The sequence below is a fragment of the Galleria mellonella genome, unplaced genomic scaffold (assembly GCF_026898425.1).
Source record: "Galleria mellonella isolate WM207_F2 unplaced genomic scaffold, CSIRO_AGI_GalMel_v1 utg65, whole genome shotgun sequence".
In the NCBI taxonomy this organism is placed as follows: Eukaryota; Metazoa; Arthropoda; class Insecta; order Lepidoptera; family Pyralidae; genus Galleria; species Galleria mellonella.
Genome location: NW_026442138.1, coordinates 8,948,682 through 8,972,470, shown reverse-complemented (window position 1 = coordinate 8,972,470; position 23,789 = coordinate 8,948,682). Strand labels below are relative to the sequence as shown.

Below are 23,789 nucleotides of genomic sequence, written 5' to 3'. Positions count from 1 at the left end.
TCCCTCTACATAGGTCACAAACGAACCTATTTATAGATATGTTATCGCTACTGCATACATGAGACAGAACTAAACACCAACGTCTGGCGTGTTGACCTTTCTCATGCATATGCTGATAGAAACATCTATCTACAATCTGGCTAGTATCACAGTATTTATTTCTATCTATATTGGGGTTTCAATCAACGGTATGTGTACACATATTTTTATCATTGATCAGCTCTCTACGAACCACAGACGAATTAAATAAAACAGCATGTCAATTTTCTAACTCAAAAGAGCAATTTTATTATTCTAGCACTTATAATAAATTAAATTAAGGCTAGCGCATTCAGTTCTTATTACCACTAATAAATGTTAGAACAAGTTGAACAATTGTGCACTTCAGGGTTTTAGGTAGTTTATTGAATTAAATAAACATGAACAAATTTATCTTGAATACTAACAGGTGTGCTTTTACTGCAAACACATTATCAATGATTATTACATGATCATTACAATAATATACACATTACAACCAATATAAAGATAATTTTGTTCACTTTAATAGAAATTTGTGTTATATTAAAAGCACTACCTTAAACAATATTATGCATTAATTTATCACGAGTATGATACACAGCTATCATTAATGAGAATTAAATATTAAATAGGCAATGCAAAAGAGAAAAAGCATAGTAAATACATGATAGAGCGAGTTAAACAGAGGAGACAATCAATTCAATTAAATCTTATCGGTCTGGCATCAGTTGTTACAAATTTAATTATTATGCTTATCAGTTTTTAAAGTGCAATTTGGTGCTTATATAATCATGTTATAAAGCAAACATATTCACATAATATACAACATGTACAAGAGAGTAATTTATTTTTTAGTCTCAACCATACATTAGATATCGCCCTTATTATCATTGCATTACCAAATAAATACGTCAGTAGACAATACTATATATTTTGTCGTGACAACACAAATCCTGAAGTGCAGAACCATCATCAAAAGCGTTACTACATTCATGAACTTCCTCACTCTAATGAAAATAATGCTAAATATAAACTAGTGCAATGTAATTATTTTTTAAAACACATTGATGCCGAGTTGATGCCACACTGCAGTTGCTGAATACCTATTGCCGCATGTCAATACAGTTCAAAGCGTTTCCTTGGATTTCTTTATACAGTCAGCTTCATGTAAAGTTTACAACCAAGAATGATCAAAAACATCATGTGGGAGATAATTTCAATTGTATGTATTTACTTCATCAGAACATATGACCATTAAGAATTGTCAATATTATATTAACAACATATTTATTGTATTTTCTTACATAATTAATTATATAAAGAAATATGTTCAATTAATTGTTTCAAGTTTAAATTATAAAAGTTAAATCTTTATGAAGCCGACTGTAGGTTTCTGTTAAATTGTAACAGAAAAATAGGGACACTAAATTACAAGAAAAAGATCGAAAACAACTGGACTGGAAGTACACAAGTCATTAATTTGCCCATCACGTCTACGTAACGCAGCTACTATTAAAATATAAAACGCATTCCGCTGATAACATTCCTACACCGACATTATCACTTACATAGACTCTTTAATTTTTTTTCCATCCAACGAATTTAAAATTACCTAAGCATGCTCAATTTAGCAATCAAGATCGATTGAAACAAATTTCACACGGGTCGATTTGAAAGCCCATAACACGTGATATCACTAACTAGTGAAATTCATATTGTACAAAAACTTCCATTACTCCATAAGCTAATGATTGCTAATTTCTAACTTATATTATTTTTACAACGAGCTCATAGTTGGGACTTGAATGTGCTGCTAAATATTTTCATTATAAATTGATAGAGGAACAGAGAAGTTCAGGTTACATTATTACATCGTACATGGCAATTAAAAATATATTTTAATGTTCGGAAGTATTAACAACAATTTAATAATTGTTACATATTGAATATTTATAAGAAAATAAACATAGGATTAGTTAGTAGTCGTTACTATAGATATGAACAATATTCACATCACAGATTATATTGTAAATCAATCGTCAATATCATGCAATGACAATCACGTAGCTAGCCATGATCCTTAATTGCACAAACTTTTCATTATTTTAAACCAAACTCCTTTTTTAACAACAGTTATGAGAGTACAAGTTATGAGAGTACAGTATCGAAATAGACCGTCTATAATTCTATGTAAGTATTTATAATGTAATAATTTCCAACTATTTTTTTTTATATTATGATGGTATCACGTATCTGATTCCTCCTCAAAACCAGATTTCAAAAGCGGGTTCATTTATTTATATCCAATTCAAATGAATCATATTAACATCCTCCTAAGGCAGCTCGCTTCTAATAGAATTTGTAGTCTTATTACCGATTGTGCATGCGAGCTTCAAATTGCGATCTCTTTATTAACATTTGATTTGTAACGCCATAAAATAAGTAGAATTTATAAGGGTTGCGTTGCATCTAATTATATTGAAAGGGTCTGGATTTTCATGGAGTAACGCTGAGTAGTTAATTAAGTTTCAGTGCAAACATTACATTACGAAATAAATCGAAATATAATACAATTCTGACACATCATCGTCAACATTCCAGCTGCTGCAACTAACACAAGTAAATTTGAATTTAGATATTATTTTTTATGCTGTATGTGCAAAAACATTACTATAGTGCTCTAGTTGTAAAAATGTAGTTTAGTCAGCGTCAAATAATAAAAATAAGACGTAAGACATACTTATATATAATCATTTAATCAATTTTTAACAATATTGACGAAGCATAATAATACAGTACAATTTTTAGAGATGAATCAATCAACAGCTTGTTCTCTTATGTATTTTAAATATTTAAATGTTACATTAGATTGCGTATATTTTTGTTATGTACAATGTTACATTACAAGAGCACATTCGCACATTACAATATTACGTCTTAACGTTTTCTCACTAATGTAATTAATGCTCGTTCTTATATTACATGTGAATGATCTAGGTGAGTATGCACCCTTAGATATATTTGATGCTGACTGTGCAAACAAAGGGTAAACAATATTTCGTACAGCTGGACCTTTCCTTATAGTCAAAAACATTATACATCCCAAAGATAGTCCATACAATAGAACCTTGGAATCTAATTATGATCTAATTAAAACAAACTGCTTATTATTATTGTTTGTATACAATATACATGGCATTCTATCACGCGTGGCGATACCCGTCGAACATTCTGGACTGACAATCTAGAATAACACACTGTGAGTGGAACCAAAAATTATTATTGATCTACAATGACCTGGCTCTATTACTAAAAGGCTTCCTTACAATTAACAAGCATTTCACACTACATAAACCCAACATAAATTACTTAACAATAATACAATTCATAGGAAATGATGTAATGAATATATTTACATTAATTACTTGATGAATATTCCAAACACACAAAAACACCGTTCGCATCAATTACAGGAACGTATTTATACTATCTGATAATAATCCAATCATCTCAATTTAAATAATTTATGCAAAAACGTCATTATTGTTAGGGAGATATGACACAAAATACCATTAACAAATAGAAGTAAAAAATAACGTAAAGCCCGTTACAATATTGATAAGATGTGAATTTTAAAAATAAACTTAACTTCTTTTACAATTACAACGTTGTCAATAACTTAATGTAGCGACGTATTATACAAAGCGATAAATACCTTTTTATTTTATTTGTTTTTTTTTTTTATTATTTTCATTTATTTCCTTGTCGTCATATCTTACATTGACTCTTATCAAATAAATACATGTCCTCTGTTATTCGAAGTCATTACAATAATCTTATTATTTAAATATACAAAACACCGTAAACACATCGATTTATGAACGTAATGCAGGCCACACACGTTATGACAAACCACTATTACTATCGCACTGTACAATTCGCATTAGTATGGTACCACAAGTAATATAGTCATAAAATTTTGTTCCGCAGTAGCATCGACAGACATCGAATTGTTAAACTGTTATTTTTTATACAATAAAAAAAAAATCAAGAAGCACAAATATTTCGTATAGTTAATTTGGTAACGAAATTGTTTTTGTACCAAAAACTATTCAACTGTCAATATGGAACAAACCGAGTCTTTAAAAAAAATATACTCAATTGATCGTCATAAAACCAAATTGGTAATTGTCGAAAATAATCAATACATCCACAGTATTAGGAAGCAGATAAAAATAATTGGATGAATTATACACTTTACTATTAAACTGCAAAGTCTGTCAATAACAGTAATTGAAATTTATCTTTCACCTCATTTACCAGTACAGTTAAAGTCGTAGAAAAGTGGATAGTCGTGTGTATGTGTTGGACACACTGTACAATTTATTTTTTATACAGTAGAACGTCCATTATTCGAACGTCGGTCATCCGAACAACTGCTTAACCGAACTGTTACTTAGCGGCACGCGTAAACATGCCACTTATAATTCAAATAATAAGAGTAAAATATGTATGTTGTTATTATTGATAAATAAAATTACTTAGTTCGATTATTCGAATAAACTGTTTACCCAAACATCCATGTCGCCCAATTAGTTCGGATAATAGACGCTCTACTGTATTTCGTAAACCGTATACGGCCTGCATTACATATGAGTTCGCGCAAACAATATTATATAGTAACGTAATTATTATCATTCCATTTCCAAGCTGTGTTCACGTTTAGCGCATTTTAATCAATTCAATGGTGGTCGCGTGTGCATCGGTGACGGTAAACGGTGAGATTCATATTTTATTTATTTATTTCATAATGTGAAATGATTACAAATGTATGGACCTTGTTGGCGGCATGATAATATTCTCAAACAATTGAGGATCAACATAACCGGCTGAGTCTGACACGTCGGAAGTCTCGTCGTTAATAGCATCTATGGCCTACGTGCGGGGACATCCGTTTGTTGCACTCGTGTACGTCGGCAGATGGCGTTCCTGCAACACAAACATTGAATAAATTTCGACGTCAACATACACCTACCATCCCGTATGTCGGCTTAAATCCAGCGACCTGGAGATTATGGCCTCCGGAGAAGAAAATGTGCTTTATTACTACAAAGAGAATGATTGACTGTTATTGAAGGAGCCTCCGAAGTTTTTTGAAAAAAGGCCAACTCATTCATGTAAGAACTATACCCAATATAACATTCCGCGCTACAGCAATATCTTTCCCATAGGCTAGATCAAATAAATTCACTTCACGGGATAAAAATTGTCTAATGTTAAAATTCAATATCGTCTCTTATTAGTAGCAGTAATCATATCGGTCGTTAACTATCCACTGCTGAACATATACCACCCTTATAAGGGGGTAAACAGTAGTTGCCACGCCTGGCAGGCCGATTTGGCAACTGCAATTACGCTTTGGGTTATCCATTCCTAGACCATTAAGTTCCCTTAGTTGCCACTTACGACACCCACAGGAAAGTTGGAGATGGCCCATTATACGCCGGGACCACACGGCGTAGTAGCAGTCAATATAAGATAAATTTAAAGTTTTGTTCCACAAAAGAACGTGACAAAACCAATTTGATAAAATTTCTATGGAAACAATGTAAAGATATATCCTTACAAATAAAAAAAAATCTTTCAAATAGATTTACAAATAATGGATATCCATGGTAACCAAAACAAAAATAAAATATTACAATTAAATTAACAACCCCATCTTTTTTTGAAGTCTGTTAAAAAACAAAAATAACTTCCTCCGGCGCAGTCGTTGCTATTAAATAAATACAATAATAGATCTTAATAATATAAATTTAGAATACAATTCTGTATACCTGCTGCGTACATGGTGCCGTGACCAGTGAGAAAATTCAGTCAAGGTTGTCCTGGAATATGAGCCGCACGTAACCGGGCGTGCCCTCTAGCGGCGCCGCGCAGAACGGACAAATGGCGTGGAACCCGTTCGTTCCGTGAGGGATATCCACCGTCGCCCAGTATCTAGATACGTGTGGATACATTAATAACTATTTAATTCATCCGCACACTTTACAAATACACACTGTTCAACTTTATTAATTGTATTTTTTTAGTTTAAACTACAATATTTTTCCTTTCTATTTTGTTAAACTTGATAATTTTCCATCTGTATATACAACTTCATTGTTCTAATTCTTGTACGTTGAAGCCTACTTTCAACATACAATAATTAGCAAGAATCCGAGAAATATGTAACAGTGCATACATACAAATAATTGTTAATACAAGATTTATATTATTACTATTATTATTTACAACTAGCAGTATCCCGCGGCTTAAATCGCGTGAATGAGTATATAAAGTATCCTGTATGCTTTTTATAACATTTGTGACTCTTTAGTTTGATATAACATTTTTATTTATGAACCGATTGAAATAAAACACTAGAGGTTAAGTAGAGCAAACCGTAATACATTAGTCAAAACTGTATTCAAATCGGTTGAGCCGTTTCTGAGATTAGCGTGCAGACAAACAGAGATAGCAACACAAAAAATTCTAATAATCATTGTTTTGGGTTCTGTTGCGTTCATAAAGCCTCCCTATAATAGTTTTTCTTATATATCTTCCATGTACAGACAGCGACCAGTTAAGATTTTATTATATGTATTAATTCTATATGACGCGCGTAAATACAAGAGGAACTGATGGTTTTTTTTATGCAACTGTGAATGACATACAAGCTGACGGCTCACCTGATGGAATGTGCTAACTGTCGCCTATAGACATGAGCAGTAGCATGAATATAACAGAGTATACTGTTTCGCCCATGATACCCCTCCATGGGTTACCATTCCTGAGAACCCAAGTGTTATTCCTCTGTATTCTGTAAATTCACTGCCATATCCCACCCTTCAAACCGAAACACAACTGCATCATGGTAGAAACACGAATGGGACAGAGGTGCCCAAGGAAACGACTTTTGTACAGTCTCCCCTCTGATAGTTATGAAAACTAAATGCGTCATTGCCTCTCGCTGTATCTCTGTGTATATATCTCTTTCTCACTAGCGGCATGTATCTCCGTATATGACATGAATATACTAACTTGACGGTCCTCTCAGACGCCATGTGCCCGCACGGGTTGAAGGCATAGGTGGGCGGGCCGGCGTCGACGTAGAAGGCTGGCTCGATGCCCATACAGACGCGGACCACGGGCCCGGCCGTCAGGCACATAGGGCACCGCCGAGCTCCGGCTTCCGTGCCCTCCGCTCCCCAAGAGTGCTCGCCTGTATAATAAACAATGTTCGACATCATCATACATCATACATACATAAATATATATATATATAATATCATAAACAGGAAACATTTAATTTTGTTTTTTGTAAATAAATTCAAAATCATCATCATCGTATCAGCCTTTAACTGTCCGCTGCTGAACATAAGTCTCTCTCTTGGAGGGTTTTGCCAAGATGTATTGGGAACCGCAGTTAGGATTTGGAGGTGTTTTAAAAGGGTGATGATGCTTAACCCTCGTCCTCCTTAGTCGCCTCTTACGACAACCACGGGAAAGGAAAGACGGCATAACTCAAAATATTCCTAATTTTATAAATTCTTTCACCTATATTACGCTAGATTATCAGTGAATAATAGCAACTATATTAAAAAAAAAACTGCGAAGACGGGACGGGTTGTTAGTATTATATAAAACCGAATGTTATTATATTTGAAATTAGATTATGAAAGCGACTGATATATAAGTTTCTTGCTAGTTATTGACTATATAACAAATTAGTACATACATACATACTGCCGCCACTCAATGTTTTATAAACATCGGGGTCAATTCTGAGGCGCAATTTCTCTAAATTTATGTCTAAAATTAAAATTTTAATTTGACATCACAGCAAAATCTTGATTCTAAGGATGAATATGAACTAAATTTGTAATAGATAAGTCAAAATTATTATAAATTCACTTTAGTAATTTCGTGAAACTATCGAATTAAAACATTAGGTTAAACATCAACGAAATAGCGCCTCAGAAATTGACTCCATTTTCTCAGTAACCGACTGTCATATTTATAGTGTTTTAATACCTCAACGCTTATTATAAAATTTGAATAAATGGCGCCAAGACCTATTCAACAAAATATACCTTGTACGTGTCCGCAGTTAAGATAGACGTAGGGCTGGTTGAGATCCTGCGAGCGCTCGTTGGCGGTGGTGGATAATCGGCGTGGTATCACCAGTGTGTTCAGCCCGACCGGGCACTGCGGCCGGCCCGCGTTCAGTTCGTCGACCAATGTCTCCAGGACACGCTTCGTCTGAGATAGAAAATACATGTTAGAAATCGTTTGAATCATATATTGTTCTATTCACAATTTGAAAAGACTTGAATTTGAAACTCAGATGGATTTAGAATTAAGAGAAATTTATGAAAATTAATGTTTGGAAATCAATCACAGACTAAGTTACTTCATAATTTGCATCAAAAAGTTTCGAATACTTTTTGCCATAAAACTCCCGAGTTTTCTGTGGCAGTTTAATAAGCATATCATTTCATGTTTCACTATTAAAGCACACTTTAAAATTAGAAATATTGATAAGTTGTTTTTAGAAATGGACAACCAATCCCGAAGTAAGTTAATACTTTAGTAATATTCGATACGAACGCTATTAATAATTTTAAAAAGACGCTAATGCCTTTTATTTCACTTTGCATAATAAAAAATATATTACCGGTGAATTTTTCAGTCCTTCTGCACTTCTCCAGAGCAATGTTGCTCCACACAAATCGATCATAGTCCCGTCTCTCAACACGTTAGTCTCCGATTGACATGGCAGACCCTAGAAAATATAAAATATAATATTTATATTATTTCAAAATACGAAAATACAATAAGTGACAATAAATGTTAAAATAAATGTTCCCATTCATGTCTCTACCATGAAGCAGTTGTGTTTGCATGGCTGTGTTTCGGTTTGAAGGGTGGGATATGACGTGAATTTACAGGGTACAGAGGAATAACATCTGAGTCCTCAGGAATGGCAACGCATGGGCGAAACAATATACTCTGTTATATCCACAATACTGCTCATGTCTATAGGCGACGATTACCATTTTCCATTAGGTAAGCCGTCAGCTTGTTTGCCATTCTAAGTTGCATAAAAAAATATAGATAAGCCCCCGGGACGAGATGCCCTACGCTCTCTATTACGGAAGTTATATGAAATTCTATACAATTAATTAAATTATTTGTTGAATTAAACAATATCAAGCGCCTAGGTTTTCATAACGTTCGTGAGACGGAAACGCGGCGCATCGGAAGCACATCCCCGAACGCCTGTTATAACTACTCCCTAATATTCATGGTGGTTGAATATTGTGTAACTTGGTTACGCAATTTCCTAGTAATAAACTAATATCAGTCATCTCCCTTCAGGCGTTTCCTTATTATTTGGTGTTGTTTTTGCCTTCCATTATTGTCTTAGCATGTTATTATTATCTTAGGTACTGCATAATATTATTGTTATTTCATAATTTCCTCAATGGATTACATTCTATTTAATACATTAAATTAATTTAAATTGTGATGTCCATAGTACATGTTCGTGCCTATGGCGCGACCATGTTTATCATTAGAATCATCAGCTTGTTATTATAAGAGTTGACAACGGATAGTGTTCTGGGAAATTGGTTGAGATGACATCTCCCTGAAATCTAAATGGATACTCACAGTACCGTTTTAGAGAAATTTTCTGCTTCGAACACTAAGATTAAGAAATGAGCTTACTACCGAAATTTTCCTAATATATGGGCTTCTTTGAAAAATACGTTATAACATTTCTCATTGGTCAACAACGCAGATGTGACACTCTTAATGTTACATACATCATTAATTATGGTTACCGTTAACCATCAGATAGGCCGTATGTTTTTTAACCACCAATTTCATGAAAGTTAGAAACCAATACAAGGAAGTAGATGACCGTACCTTCTGTTGTGCTGAACGACTTTCACGTAAAGAGAATACTGCGCCGCCTACGGAGGTCTCGCGCCATGGCTCACTCGTTGCACTGCCGCCGCAAAAGTCGCCACGTGGATGCATGATCAGGACACCGTTAGTCGTCAAGCCGTCGATTTCGTGGTTCTCTGTCCATTTTGTTGCTTTCTCCTGTAATGTGTTTCCATTAAATTAGTATTAACTTGTGTAAGCAAAACAGGCAAGATATAAAAATCGCACAAAGCTGTAAACTTTTGTTAAAAAACTTTTTTACAAAACTTTTCAGTTGTTTTTAACAGTTGAGTTTCTTGCCCGTTTTTCTCATCTAAAATTACATTCCGAACTGGGCGGTAGATTCATAAAAAATTACAATTAAAAATAATTAAGTTTACTTGTGTAAAAATATTTTTATTTTATTTAAAAAACAATATCGTTCTATACTAATTTAACAGCTGGACGCGTCGTATTTGTATAAAATAGTCTAAATTTTGTATCATTTTTCGAGTTACATTTCTTTAAACAAAACGCTTAGTTTCCCTAGTAAACTTAACTCGGTCAAGGGGTGCTAATGATACGATTTAATCTATATACTGATAGTTGCCGTTACATCTAAAACAGTAATGTATTGTACACTTCTACAAGTAAGTATTCACAGAATAAAAATGCAAAGTACGTATTTACCTAATTGTAGCCATTCATTGCAGCGCGACCGAAATACAATAAGAAATTGCTTCGCTATATAATTATAATGATTTTTCAATTGTTTCTATATTATAGATATTAAAAATTCGTTTTAGACAACTAAATTACTTGTTTGAGAACAAGGTTCATTTTAATTATAGCTGACTCTTAATAATTGGGAAAATTACTAACACAAAGGGGCAGAGGAAAAGAAAATACCAGTAGCTCAGTCAGGTCGACTTCCACGCGGTCTCCCTTGGCTATATTATCGGTGAATTCAGCACAGTGGATCAAGTGACTTAACTTCATCTTGATCCAGCTTATTCCGCCAGAGTAAAACAACAGTATAAACGAAAAAATAATTCAATTTTCATGCATTAAAATTACTTTTATTAAAATACATAATATTATAACCCCCCCCCCCCCCTATTTATAATAGATAGATCAAACCTCTCATAAACCTAACCTATTTAATTATAAAAGTATTTTGTTTTTTTCTTCTACACTAATATCTCAATCTGAAAGTCAGTGACAAAACACTCCAATAATTAAAATAAGTTTGTAGAGCGTCTAAGTCTTTATGAATAAAAGGGTAACAATATATATAATCTGTAATGTGTAATACTGATAATAAGAAACTATATTATTTGTTCTTATAACGTTATTTGTGAATTAATATTATTATTATTAAATACAATAGATAAAACAGATATCTAGTTAATACAAGCATATTATTAAAGACGGCAACAGCGAGTGCATTAAAATCAATAAATGTTTTAAATATTACTATATAAAGATAAGTGGGATTTTACAACTTTTCTTAAACACTCTGGTTTAACCCAAGTATGATGAAACAAAAATTCATTATGAGTTTCTTGATATTTTTTACTTGTAAAGATAAGCATTTGGCATTCGGTTCTCATTGTCTAAACCGTAAAGGATCAGGTCATGAAGGTAAATAGATAGGATAAATCAACTTAATAATATGACAATTTGCACACATAAAAATCCTTAATTTTTGTTTTAAAACTCTGTAGACATTGTATATTTCATATAAAAATTGGTAAACTATTCCATAACCATACAGCTTACGCAGTCAACGATTTGTTATAAAAACTAATAAAATATATTCAGTAATCAGTCAGTCATCAGCTGGAGGCCCACAAAAGACCTTAGATTGAGAGAATTGACAGATGTAGAAAATCAAACCACTAATTTTCAACTATTAAAGGTTGCATACTATCAAATACTTACACCTAGAAATATATTCCTGGACGAGTCGAACCCTGCGGCGTATATGCGACAGTTGTTGACGTCGTTACGGTCCGCTATGATCCGACAAGCGAACCGCGATATCGTGCTCTGCATCACCTTTGTGTCACCGCTTTTGTCGCCAGCAACCGTGTCCATCACAACAAAGTCTATTGGAGGCTCTGATGATCTCCCAATCTGCGGACAAAATACGAAACAATAACTGAAATTATTCCCCAAAAAAAAATCAGTATTGATAACCCTCTTATCAACAAAAACGTTACACATCCAATAAACCTATTTTAACCATTTAAGTACTTTGTCTTTTGCGATAAATTCTCAATTAGAAAGTAAATGGCTCCAGTAGTTAAACCAGTATTGTTTTAATTTGTATTTTTTTTTTATGAATAAGACCGTTAATGTGAGAACTTTTGGATGTGGAATCAGTATGAAAGTAAATCTTAAAAAAAACATTAAATCTGTTAACAGTTAACATAAATGCACAAAAAATATCGTCTAATTTATAACTTCATATGGTCTTTGCTTCAAATTCTCTTAGCGGCTTCAAAAAGAGGAAGAAGTTATCAAATTGTATTCTTTCATTATGCCATATCATCGTCAATTCTGAACCTATTTCGATAATTATTGTGAACTTGATATAGCAATACAATAAATCAAAGGAGCAATATCCTCCTTTAAGTCTGTTAATTACACTTCTAAAGACTATTTTGTATAATTTGTCTAAGCACCACAAAAAATAACAACAGTAGCAAACGCTTAGGGATCTCACGGCCATCACAGCAAAATTTGTGATGTTAATGCTTCGAGTTAACATTTTAATGAGTGCTTAAATGCATGTTTATTTCCCATTAGTGACAAAATTAGTGGTAGATATTTGTGGAACCGCTTTTTACTTTGATACGGAATTCTTAAATCTTATAGATATAACATAGTCGATTTATAAAGTGCTTGTAAGTTATTGTGTTATATCATGATAACAACAATTTATTGAGTTACTTATAGATATTTTTGCACTTAAGTTTTTGTTCTGAGAATACTTGCATTTGCAATCACTTTCGTCGATAAGAAAATATCTAGGTGGTTTCCATTCATTGACGCATTATGTCACAGAACATTATCTACAGATTGCGGTAAAAAAGGAATTCTTTACTATATATTTGGTAATTTATTACTTAAATATATTGTCATAGTCGTAGAATACTCACGGATATATATATGTAATCTTTGTCAGATCCGTCAGTATTCTACGACTATGACGATATTGTTTGTCATCTTTATAGTATTAAAAAAATCGTAAACCAATATATACGAAAAGAATCTCATAATTAAACGCATTTATCGCTCTTTAAAGAATGCATTAAATACAATATTACAACTTAATGACGATGATGATAATGGGAGTCGTAAATTGAATGGACATATAATGGTGTCCATTAAAAAAGGGGAATCGATTGTCCGATAATAAAGATGTAAATTGTGTGTAGAATTGATACGCTCACACGCGACGAGTTACGAAAAAGAATGAAGCATGATGTATGGAAGGAAGGAAGCTGTGGCGTAATGATAGATATTCAAAGATGTTCAATATACATCTTGACTACAATCGTTAATTCCACAGCAACAATCAGCAATGCACGGGCGACGGGTGTGAAGGCTACCTTACGTCAGGCGTTCCGCTGCGCGCCCGCGTCGCTCTAATTGTCAATAACAGAGTGGGATGGAAAGAGCCACGTCTCAAAGTTCCTACCATTAGTAATCTGTGGTATGCACTAGATATCCAGACAACAGATAATTAGGAAGTTGGATAGCACAGCTAATAAAAGAATCGTGCAAGCAACTACGCTTGCATGGACGTTTCCTGCCGGTTTGATGTGTGAAATGACTTACTGTATACGGGTGGACCCTAGCTTTATTTCTTTAGAAATACAATGCAGAACTACTCAGGGCATCCTCGCCACTGATGTTAAAAATATGTCAATATCTAAAGAACCGTCAGTTTGCTCGCTATTCCATTTCGTATAAAAATATGACCCAGAAATAGAAGTTCATTTTAGAAGTATAATATTTTTGGGAGCCAACTTATTCGTTTTCCCCTGTGCACACGTTCCACACAGGCGACTACTTTTATTTGACTTTTACGAAAATTTCCTTTTATCGAATTCCTCACTCCTGTCTTACTCCCGGGAGCAATGAATATTTGCCGTCTGGCAGCTACACATTCCATTAGTTCATTATATTTATTCATTCTTGAAAAAAAAACCGCATATTTGGGTTCTTGTTTCCAACCCAGCTCTTATTACTTTACAAATGAACGCTTACAGTTATTCTACTAACGAAATGTATATGACGATACCAAATAGATTTAAAACTAAAATACCATAGACAAACATTGGGTAATTGAAATTCGATATACATCGAATATGAAATATAGAATTTAACTACGAGAAACTTATATCTGTCAATAAAAGTTAAATTACAAACCATATCAAAGGTAAACATAGAATGTCGCTTGAGCATTCTGCTTATTGACTTATGGGTATGGATTTTAGAATACGAATGTCAATGACTGAAAGAATGTTCGTTTGCAAATTACTAATGCTGTGGTAATTGCTAAAAAAATGAGAATGTAGATTGGCGTGATTGAAGCCGCATTGCCGTCGTTCTGTTGGGTAATGTGACGCAGCGGCCGGCGCGCCGTCGCTTGCGTCACGCGAGTAACTTCGACGCAGCCGATGTATGCAGCGTCAACCAAATGCCATACATTGCAACCTCCATTATTTACTTATGAAACTACATTGGGTATAATCGATTAGATGACCTTTACTCAAGGATGGTTTATGATAAACAACTGATTATGAAAACTAGTACACTAGGTCTACATGCCTAGTTATAAACAATGCAGTAATCAATAGCATTTTTGAGAAACAGTGGTAGTTTGTTAATGCTTGCTAATTGTTGACAGTGTCTAGCATTGATTTTTTTTTAATGTAAGCACATAAGACTGTTGAAACATTCATGTACGTACGAATATAGACGAAGAAAATTTTTTTAATAAAATAGGACGTAATATTAACATAATTTATTAATAATATATAATGTATTTCTTATAATAAGGACGGCTTTACTGCGTACTTATTATTAGTTTGAAGGTTATTTTTTATATATATAATCCTGTACACCATCCTCGTAATGGTTTGTAAAGCTGTAGTTGGGGTCAAAAGGACAAGAGGATTAGAGGGTTGCCTTTTACCGACCTCCTTATTTATGGCATTCTACTATACTCGTATTCTCATTGACCTGAACTGTATGTTATTAAAGTACAAATTGTACGACTGCAGACATATTAGGATAATATTTCGATTCTATACAAAATAAAATCCACTATTCATGAGGTAAAGAATGACAAGCACCTAAAGGTGGATAGAGACTAAAATAACAAAGAGGAAAAGAGCAAAAATATACAATCAATAGAAAAAATTTAGAGATATACATTGCAAAGAGCCATTTATAGGCTCTTAACAAATTTACATTGAAAAAATATTAGAGAAATAGAAAACAACAATACATAATAAACTAAATTTCATTTAAACTTTAGTAAGATATCCTAAACTCGACGCCTAAAACGCCCGTGTTTTGTCATCATCAATCAAAAACCTGTTACAAAATACCAGTCGAAACCATTGAGTAATCATTTTTTTTTCAACCGTTGAAACCAGAGAATTGGGCCAGAGAGCGTGACGAGGCGATAGCTTAAAGGTGTTGAAGATTATATTATCGCTTCGCGGTTATGTCTGAATTATCGCTTTCCGTTATGTCTGACTTAGTACCTTTATAGCATGGCTAATCTTATCTTAAAACAAGTTTAGCATAAACCAAAACAATTGTAATTACTTCGCGTGTAAAGAGATAAGAATGCGTACGTTTTTTATAGTTTCCGAGAAGCTATTAATTACGTTTTGTGCGAAATTTGTTGTATTGAAATTTGTTTTAGATATTTTTTTAGATTTCGAAGAGCAAAGATAACTCATAATAACTCTGGATAGTTTTAATTCTGATAAATTTAATAATATAAGCAAATTACGAGAAATTATTATCATCAAAATTTTATAAAAGTAACAAGTAGCCAATAACATATTGGAATCCAACATATATCAAACTGATTTATTCTATTCCCTGTATAATAATTGCTTGTACTTAGGTTTAAGAATAGAAGGATTATACATTGTAAATAAAAACTAACATTATCTACCATTCATGACTAACATTAACTGCATTGATGTAGTCAATATTGTTAGATGTTTTTAAATCATTGTTAAACCGCTAACTTTATTTTAAATATAAATAATAAACTAGCTAATAAAGTTATATAAGTATACTATTTAGTGTACTACGTAATTGCAGTTACGTTTGATATCAACATACCACAAATGAAATCACCTGAAGTAGATATAATACTTCAAATTTTATATTTATAACTGCAAACGTTCAAATGGGCTTTAATGGTCAATGTAACTTGCATGCTCCGTTGGTCTTATTCCTTCATAGAGGTCTTGGTCTAGTGAACCATAACATTCATAGTTCCACTCACATAACCCATTCAGAGTGCTAATGTTCTTTACATTATATGTGTTACGAAATGATTAATATTTATGATTTATTCTATAAACTAAAAAAAGAAACGACTATTTTTACATATATATTGTTGATGTTCAAGACAAAGTAACACCGAGTACGAAATGAATTTTTCAATACAACCCTAAAATCATTGAAAAATATTAATTTAAATTTCTTTACGGTTAATCCAGTTAATTGGAAAATACAAATTATTAATTTAAGTAGTTCTTTAAATGATATTTTTATTAGAATCAACTACCACACTATAAATCTGTACACATCGCCATACAAGTCGACTATTGCAAAATCATTTGCAGTATCTTCTTACACACTGCACGATAAATCCGATACAATATTAGGACTAAAATGATTAATCAACAGTTTGAGAAGTGACACATATTGAGTGTTCATTACGATGATTCATAATAACAGAATGTCATGGCATTTTAAGCGGACGTAGTTCTAAGAACCTTTACCAACTCCAGATAATACCATTGACACTACACAAAGAAATAAAAATATAAACGAAGAAATAGTACCCAATACACCAAAATATAGTGAAAATAAGGTTGTAAATGTTATACTTCATTTGGATAGGTGCTGCCGTCGTAATTTTCTACCATGACAACAAAAGATGTGACGTTCAAATTTGAAGGGTAAGAAAGTGCATTCATTACAGCAATAGACATTGTAAGTGAATATACGAAAAAAACTGAGCGTCACAATGTAATAATTTGTGAATGTCATGAAGCTGTCCGTATTTATTGGAAACGGTTACCTATTTTACAAAAGATGAGATGTGAGCTTGTTTGTTACAATAAGAAGTATAAAAAATACATAATAGCAGTTAAATGTCGATAATACGTAGACGTAAACTTGAATATATGTTAATTGTATTACACTGATGTTACAATCAAAGCTTCTTCCACAAAAGCAACTAAAGTGCATTATAAAGTTGAAAACCACAAGTGTCAGTTAACACGTGGAGGTGGTTGCCGGAGCGCGAAAGGCATTGAATCCGCTACTGCAAGGCAATTTCCTTGCACCCGATACCCTATCATCATGCTCGGATTTCTGCGCAATCTAATATAGGAACGAGGAAGCACGCTAGCACTTAATAACTTATTTAAGTTAGATACAATTTATAGAGACGTTGTTTACTTTATAGTATACTGAAACAGTCTTTGGGGCGATAAAAACTCCAGAAAAATTTTGGCTACTTCCAATTTTCAATTCATCAGTATTCTTATGATTCTGTTACGCGTTATTGTCAATTCGGAACCCACTTTTATTTTGATTGATGTTGCCGTTTTTCTTAGTGGAGCAAAAAATATTATTGCGAAACAAATTCTATTTATAGGCACACAACACCGCATTTGTCATGACACTTTTTCGCGGAGCAAAATGTATTTGATATAAATAAGTTTTAGCCTACCTATCTTTTTCTCTGTTAGTATACACGTTCATGGCTTTGATAGTGCCATTACATGTCATGTAATAGTTATGTCGTAAAAGCCACTTTGTATATCTCTTTTCCTTGTACTCTCGAGTCTTATTGGGGTTTTCGGAAACAACTACAAACCATAAGCAAAAACGGTAATGTTCAGTGAAGCCAACATTCAATATCCTTTTACAGCTGTTTTGTTACAAATACTTTGGGCCGACTGGCGCCGTTTACCTGGTAAACAATATCTATTGATCTGCTTCCTGCTATTTAGAATGGCACAAAAAACAAACAAGAGACATAGAGCTAACAGAGTCATTATTGAAAGGACTGAATTCTAATTTTTCGGTACGCAACGGTGTACTTCTTTTTGCATGCCAAGACAGATTACCACTTTTCGAAGAACTATCGCGATCCAATTGCTTCAAGTTGTCGTACAATTTTAGTAGGGAACATAATAGATTTTGAAAGACTTTCTTCACTGGTTTTTGTATAATGTGAAAAGCGGGCTAATATTTACGGAGCGTTATATCTTTATGCACGCATTCTCCAAGCAACTAGAAAGAATTTGTGCAGTGATATTTCGTTATAATGGTCAGCCTAAATTTATCTGGAGACAACAAATTGTAGTACAAAGTCATTATCAAAATGCAAATGTATATAATGTGAGGCCCAAAAAATTCTACAGCCCATTGTAATTTAGGTAGTAGGCGTGATGTAGGCGAAACTATTAGACAGTCAAATATTTCCCAAATGAATTCAATATACATAGTCAAGTGACATTAAATAGACAACGAACTTTGAATATATTTACAAAATACCCATGGCATCAACTATCAAATTCACGGTCATATTACCATAGCAACAAGCAAGCATTATATAATATTTATTTACTTAGGCCAAGGTTTATTATTATCATAAAATGCATATTATCTTTCCATTTATATTTAAGAAATGGTCATTAATGAAAGTAACATAAATTTTTTACTCATAGCATATGATATGACACAGACGTAAAAATATAGACACATCAGATAGATAAAATTTGATCTATATCAGAGAAACGACATATCAATGTAACCAACTTTTGTGATAAAAATGAAATGACAGTGCTCTCCTTCCGAAATCTATAGCAGTCTCCCATATCAATAAAGTATGTTCATTTAGTCCTCCATATCAAGTATCGAAAATGAATCGAAGCTGCTATATTTCAAGCAAAAATACACTCTAAAATTGTGACGTTAAAATGTAGTTTTGAATAACGCAATATAAAATTACGGCGTATGGATGGCAATGTAAGGAAATTGAGCCGAGCCCCGTGTCATCTACTGTCAATATCGCTTCCCTGGCGGGGGCACATTTCATTTTCAACATGATATGAAAGTCGCGTAGAGAATTGAAAAGGCCGATGTCGACGGACACGACACAAACTGGACAATAAATGTTGATAACTTGTACACTAGCACGTTTTATTCTTGTAGTACTCATATAAACTAAAAGTGGAACAAGAGTGAAAAGATTTAAAACCGCTTCATATTAGAATTATACAAAAGAACCCAAATCCATCTCTAGTTTCAATAACATGTGAACAACTAAGTAAAATAAATTAATACGTGTTAATAAAAGGTGATCCCTAAATACATATTAATATAAAAATTAATCTAAAAATGTATTCACATTTTGATAAAGGTTTGCTAAAAATACAAGTAAAAAATATAACAAAAAAACATACATACATATTAACTCATTGCTACCTACTACGGTGGTCATCATTATACAATCATGAAATGCGGATAGTCATGATGTCATCAGGACTACAAACCACAAGTAAAAAAAAAAAGAACTTCCATTTATATTCTGTAAAAGTACAAAAGCATTGCAATGTATGCAATGTCCAATTAAATTATGTATTCCTTTATTATAATATCGGTGCGGATTCTTAAGTTTTTATTCTAGCTTTGTGTGCAGGAACTAATACTCAAATATTCTAATTGTTTAAAAATAATTCATTCAACATCTACTGAGCAAAGACTTCCATCGACCGATTAAACTTTTTTGGCATATCTGTAATTTCGTACGAACAAACTAATAAAATAATTAAAATACCTACTATTATAATTTATACTCCCATTAATACTTTACGATTTTTGAATGTTTTATTACAAATTGATTATTAATGATTTTATTACAAAATGCCTTAGGTTTTATAATCACTAAATGACGCAATTGCCGTGTGGTCCCGACATAAAACGAAAGGGTCTGCCTATCCCGTGGGTATCGTAAGAGGCGACTAAGGAAATTTAATAGTTGAGCGATGGGCAGTAGCGTTCTTCTTAAAACATCACCAAAGGCTAACTACAATTACCAACCCACCTGCCTAGCGCGGCAATTATTGCCCCCCCCCCCCCAGCGTTGAGGCTTTTTTTCAGCAGTGGATGGTTAACCGCTGATATTATGATTATAATGATGAACAATTCAAAAGTCAAATATTAATGAAATAATTATTCATCCTAAAGGTCCAAATTGCATTATCTACCTCTATTTACTAGATATAACATAAATATACACGTGTATACATATGTTTATAAAATAAGAAAAATATTAAATTTGCACCTTTCGTACTGAATAGGAACGATTTTATTTCACATCTATGCGGTTTGTGTAAATTGCTAAACAGTTTCATGAATACTATCTCAGGATTTAATATACTAATTACATAAAAAAAAGTTTGATAATATAACAACTATTAAAGAAAAAAAAATTAATAATATAATACATGGCTAGAGCTATAAAACTTTGGGGAAAGCCCGAACAAAACGTCAGCAAACATCGTATCACTGAAACGGCTTTATTATTCCCGTTTAGCAATAACCTTGAAATAACTGAGTCGATTAGATAACAGTATGCCATTGAATACTTATACTGATGCTAGTTGTGTACTTACTGTTCTCAAGAAGCTGTATAACAGCACAACAGATACTTTTATAGTTCTTCAAGCCTTCTCATACTGTCTACATAGGATACAAACAGTCATTTACAATGATTGTAAAGTTATTACTGCCATTCAACACAGAAGCTGTATAAACAAAACAACAAAATACGTATATTGTATCTCATAATAACAAAAACAATTAGATATACTCAAATTCGTAATTTTGTATCCTGCCGAACATTGCAGCCGTGGTCCTGTAATAGGATGGGTTGTAACAACGCTACAGGGATCAGAATGGAATTATTTATTGTACTACAAAGGAAACAAAGGAATTATAATTGAAAATCGCCTGATCATGCAATTTGTGGAAAGCATTTGATACAGTGTATATAGAATTGATATCTAGGATTGTGTACAATAAGGGGCCGAAATAATGTTATTTTATAAATAGGTACCTGAATAGAATATCAAGTGTTAAAAAATTCGAAATACATAGTAAAAGAAACTACTGACACTGCAGAATTGGAGACTTTTGTGTCAGCAGTTATACGATCTTACTCTGTTTAAGTCACGTCAGGCGTGCAATATGTAAATATCAGAAAAAAAAATACATACTAAATGATTAATAAACATAACAGAGACCACAAACCGCCATTTATTTGTATCCTGATTAATTTTCTCCACATATTTTTATCAAATTTCTAAAACATAAAAAAATTTCAAACTCATCTCTTTACTTATAGTAAAATTATCTTTTATATATTTTTGTATCATTCTGTGATTAGAAATATTTCTAGTGGTTCTAATACTAAAAAAATATCTATGAAACGTACCTGGTTTGTACGAGACGTAGGCAGGTGCAAAACCTAATTTGTCAAATCGAGCAATGAAGCGTAAACCAAATTTGAAATTACGATTATTCTACTTGAGTGAGTTTCGAGCGGAAACAATTTGGGAAATCTGATGCCTAAGTTTTTTATGCAAGTTGCAATGACAAGCTGACAATCCACCTGGTGGAAAGCCTATTATTACCGTTATGCTCAGCTACTGTTGATGCTAGATTATTATACACATAAACTTGACTTCAAACAGTTCACGTCATAATAATGAAAACCGCATACTCGCTTCAGTGCTTTTGTCTACATGACGTTTACCGCTGGCTGTCGCATACTCGTAGACGCGCGTCAGGGTACACATGAGTTGAATTCAATTAAAAAAACTTTTAGATATAGTTAATTTTCGAATAAAACGGCGTAATATAACCAAATTCCTTTTTAAGGCAGGATCGGAGATGAGCCGTGACTATCCCAGAATTATTTGGTGTCCACCCCAACATCACTATTAGGAATGACTAATATACAAACTGGAGAATCGCTTTACCTAATAAATATTTAATCAATAATATCAAACTTTACTACAGACGACTTTTATTGCCATGTAATTTTCAAATATACAATGGTGCTCGTAGTTACAAATGCTTCAAAACAAAAGGTTTTCAATATTTCCAATTTCTCATTAAATAATCACAACTTTGAGGCCGTGAAATTCTTGTATAACATCACAAATCTGTTACAGTCGTAGGATAGTCCAAATTAGCACTGACAATGATAAACCAAATATTTGTGCCGAGGCTATTTCAACGTCCATAAATCGGATTCTCCTGTAATCCATAAATGTGTGGCCCAGCAAAGTTCACAAATATTCAAATCAGTGAGGTCGCACCGCGAAGTCAGAATATTCCAGAAATCTTATGCACTTCTGGGTAGAGATAAGTCTTTACCTCTGCACTATTGTTCATGGGTTTTTTCGAATGTTTTCTTAAGAAAATTTTGTATTTTATTTCAGATAATTCGAATGACCTCGATGTAGCTCTGCGACATTGAATTGTCACAAAAAAAAATATACGAATTACCTCGATATTGCGAGTTAATCACAGTATTCTTAACACCGCTATTTTCATTAACAAGTATATGTTCCCACGTGTTCAATAACATTATACATGCAGTTAGAAAAACCCACACATTGCCGCGTAACGTGAGGTCGTAGGTACCTACGTATGATTCTTACAATGTGCCCGATTGTTTACTATATCCAAAGACATTATGACACTGCATATGGTCATACCGCTTACCCCGATTCTCGCGGTCATTTTCAAACAATGGCGTATAAGTACAAGATGGCTAACGGTGGACAATAGCGGATATTTTGAACAAAAAATATGCCTGTATCAAAAACATACGGTTCGCTTTGCGTGTATGTGTTCTGAAGATGACCCAATTTAAGGGTTGGCGCACCAAATGGCGTCGTTTGCGAATTCATCGTAACAATCCGTTCCTTGCGGAAAATGCGTGATTATATTCAAAATATTTTATAACCTGTTTCAAGTTTAATTCCATTAAATGTGGTTAGTAAATATTCAACTAGCATTTTAAAAATGATGTACAGATTTCCTAATATGCATTTTAACATAGTCTTCTAATAAAAATTGTCTCAATTGAATAAGCAATTACTATAAAACGCGCCACTCGTCCACTTTAATTACGAATATAATCTAACATTAGTCATTACAAAGAATTATGCATTAAAAGACATAGACATTTTGAAACTTTAATATTCTAAGATATAGATGAATAATGGGTAAACTAAGTACTAAACGAGTTCATAGATTAGTTAACTTATACATACCATTCTGTCTAGTAAATCAGATTTATTCCCTTGTAACCCGTAATCCCTTTAAGATATTAAAAGATCCAATGTAGATACTTCTTGGCTTATGTTAGTATTTCTAGAAACTGTCTCAATTGTTTAATAAACATATGTATGTATATGTATAATGTATGT

General features: G+C 33.0%; 1 protein-coding gene across 2 annotated transcripts in view; it reads right to left on the bottom strand.

The window, feature by feature from the left end:
* Positions 1 to 259: 259 nt before the first annotated feature.
* The window catches only part of LOC113519808 (protein pellino), a 74,128-nt gene continuing 50,598 nt past the window's right edge, over positions 260 to 23,789 (bottom strand). For both annotated transcript variants that reach the window (XM_052900709.1, XM_052900710.1), the window contains exons 4-10: positions 11,941 to 12,135; positions 9,997 to 10,176; positions 8,741 to 8,848; positions 8,157 to 8,325; positions 7,105 to 7,285; positions 5,859 to 6,021; positions 260 to 5,010 (exon numbers count right to left, since the gene is read on the bottom strand). In XM_052900709.1, coding sequence (XP_052756669.1) covers positions 5,895 to 6,021; positions 7,105 to 7,285; positions 8,157 to 8,325; positions 8,741 to 8,848; positions 9,997 to 10,176; positions 11,941 to 12,135 — 960 coding nt within the window. In that variant the 3' untranslated portion in view covers positions 260 to 5,010; positions 5,859 to 5,894. The remainder of the gene's footprint in view (positions 5,011 to 5,858; positions 6,022 to 7,104; positions 7,286 to 8,156; positions 8,326 to 8,740; positions 8,849 to 9,996; positions 10,177 to 11,940; positions 12,136 to 23,789) is intronic.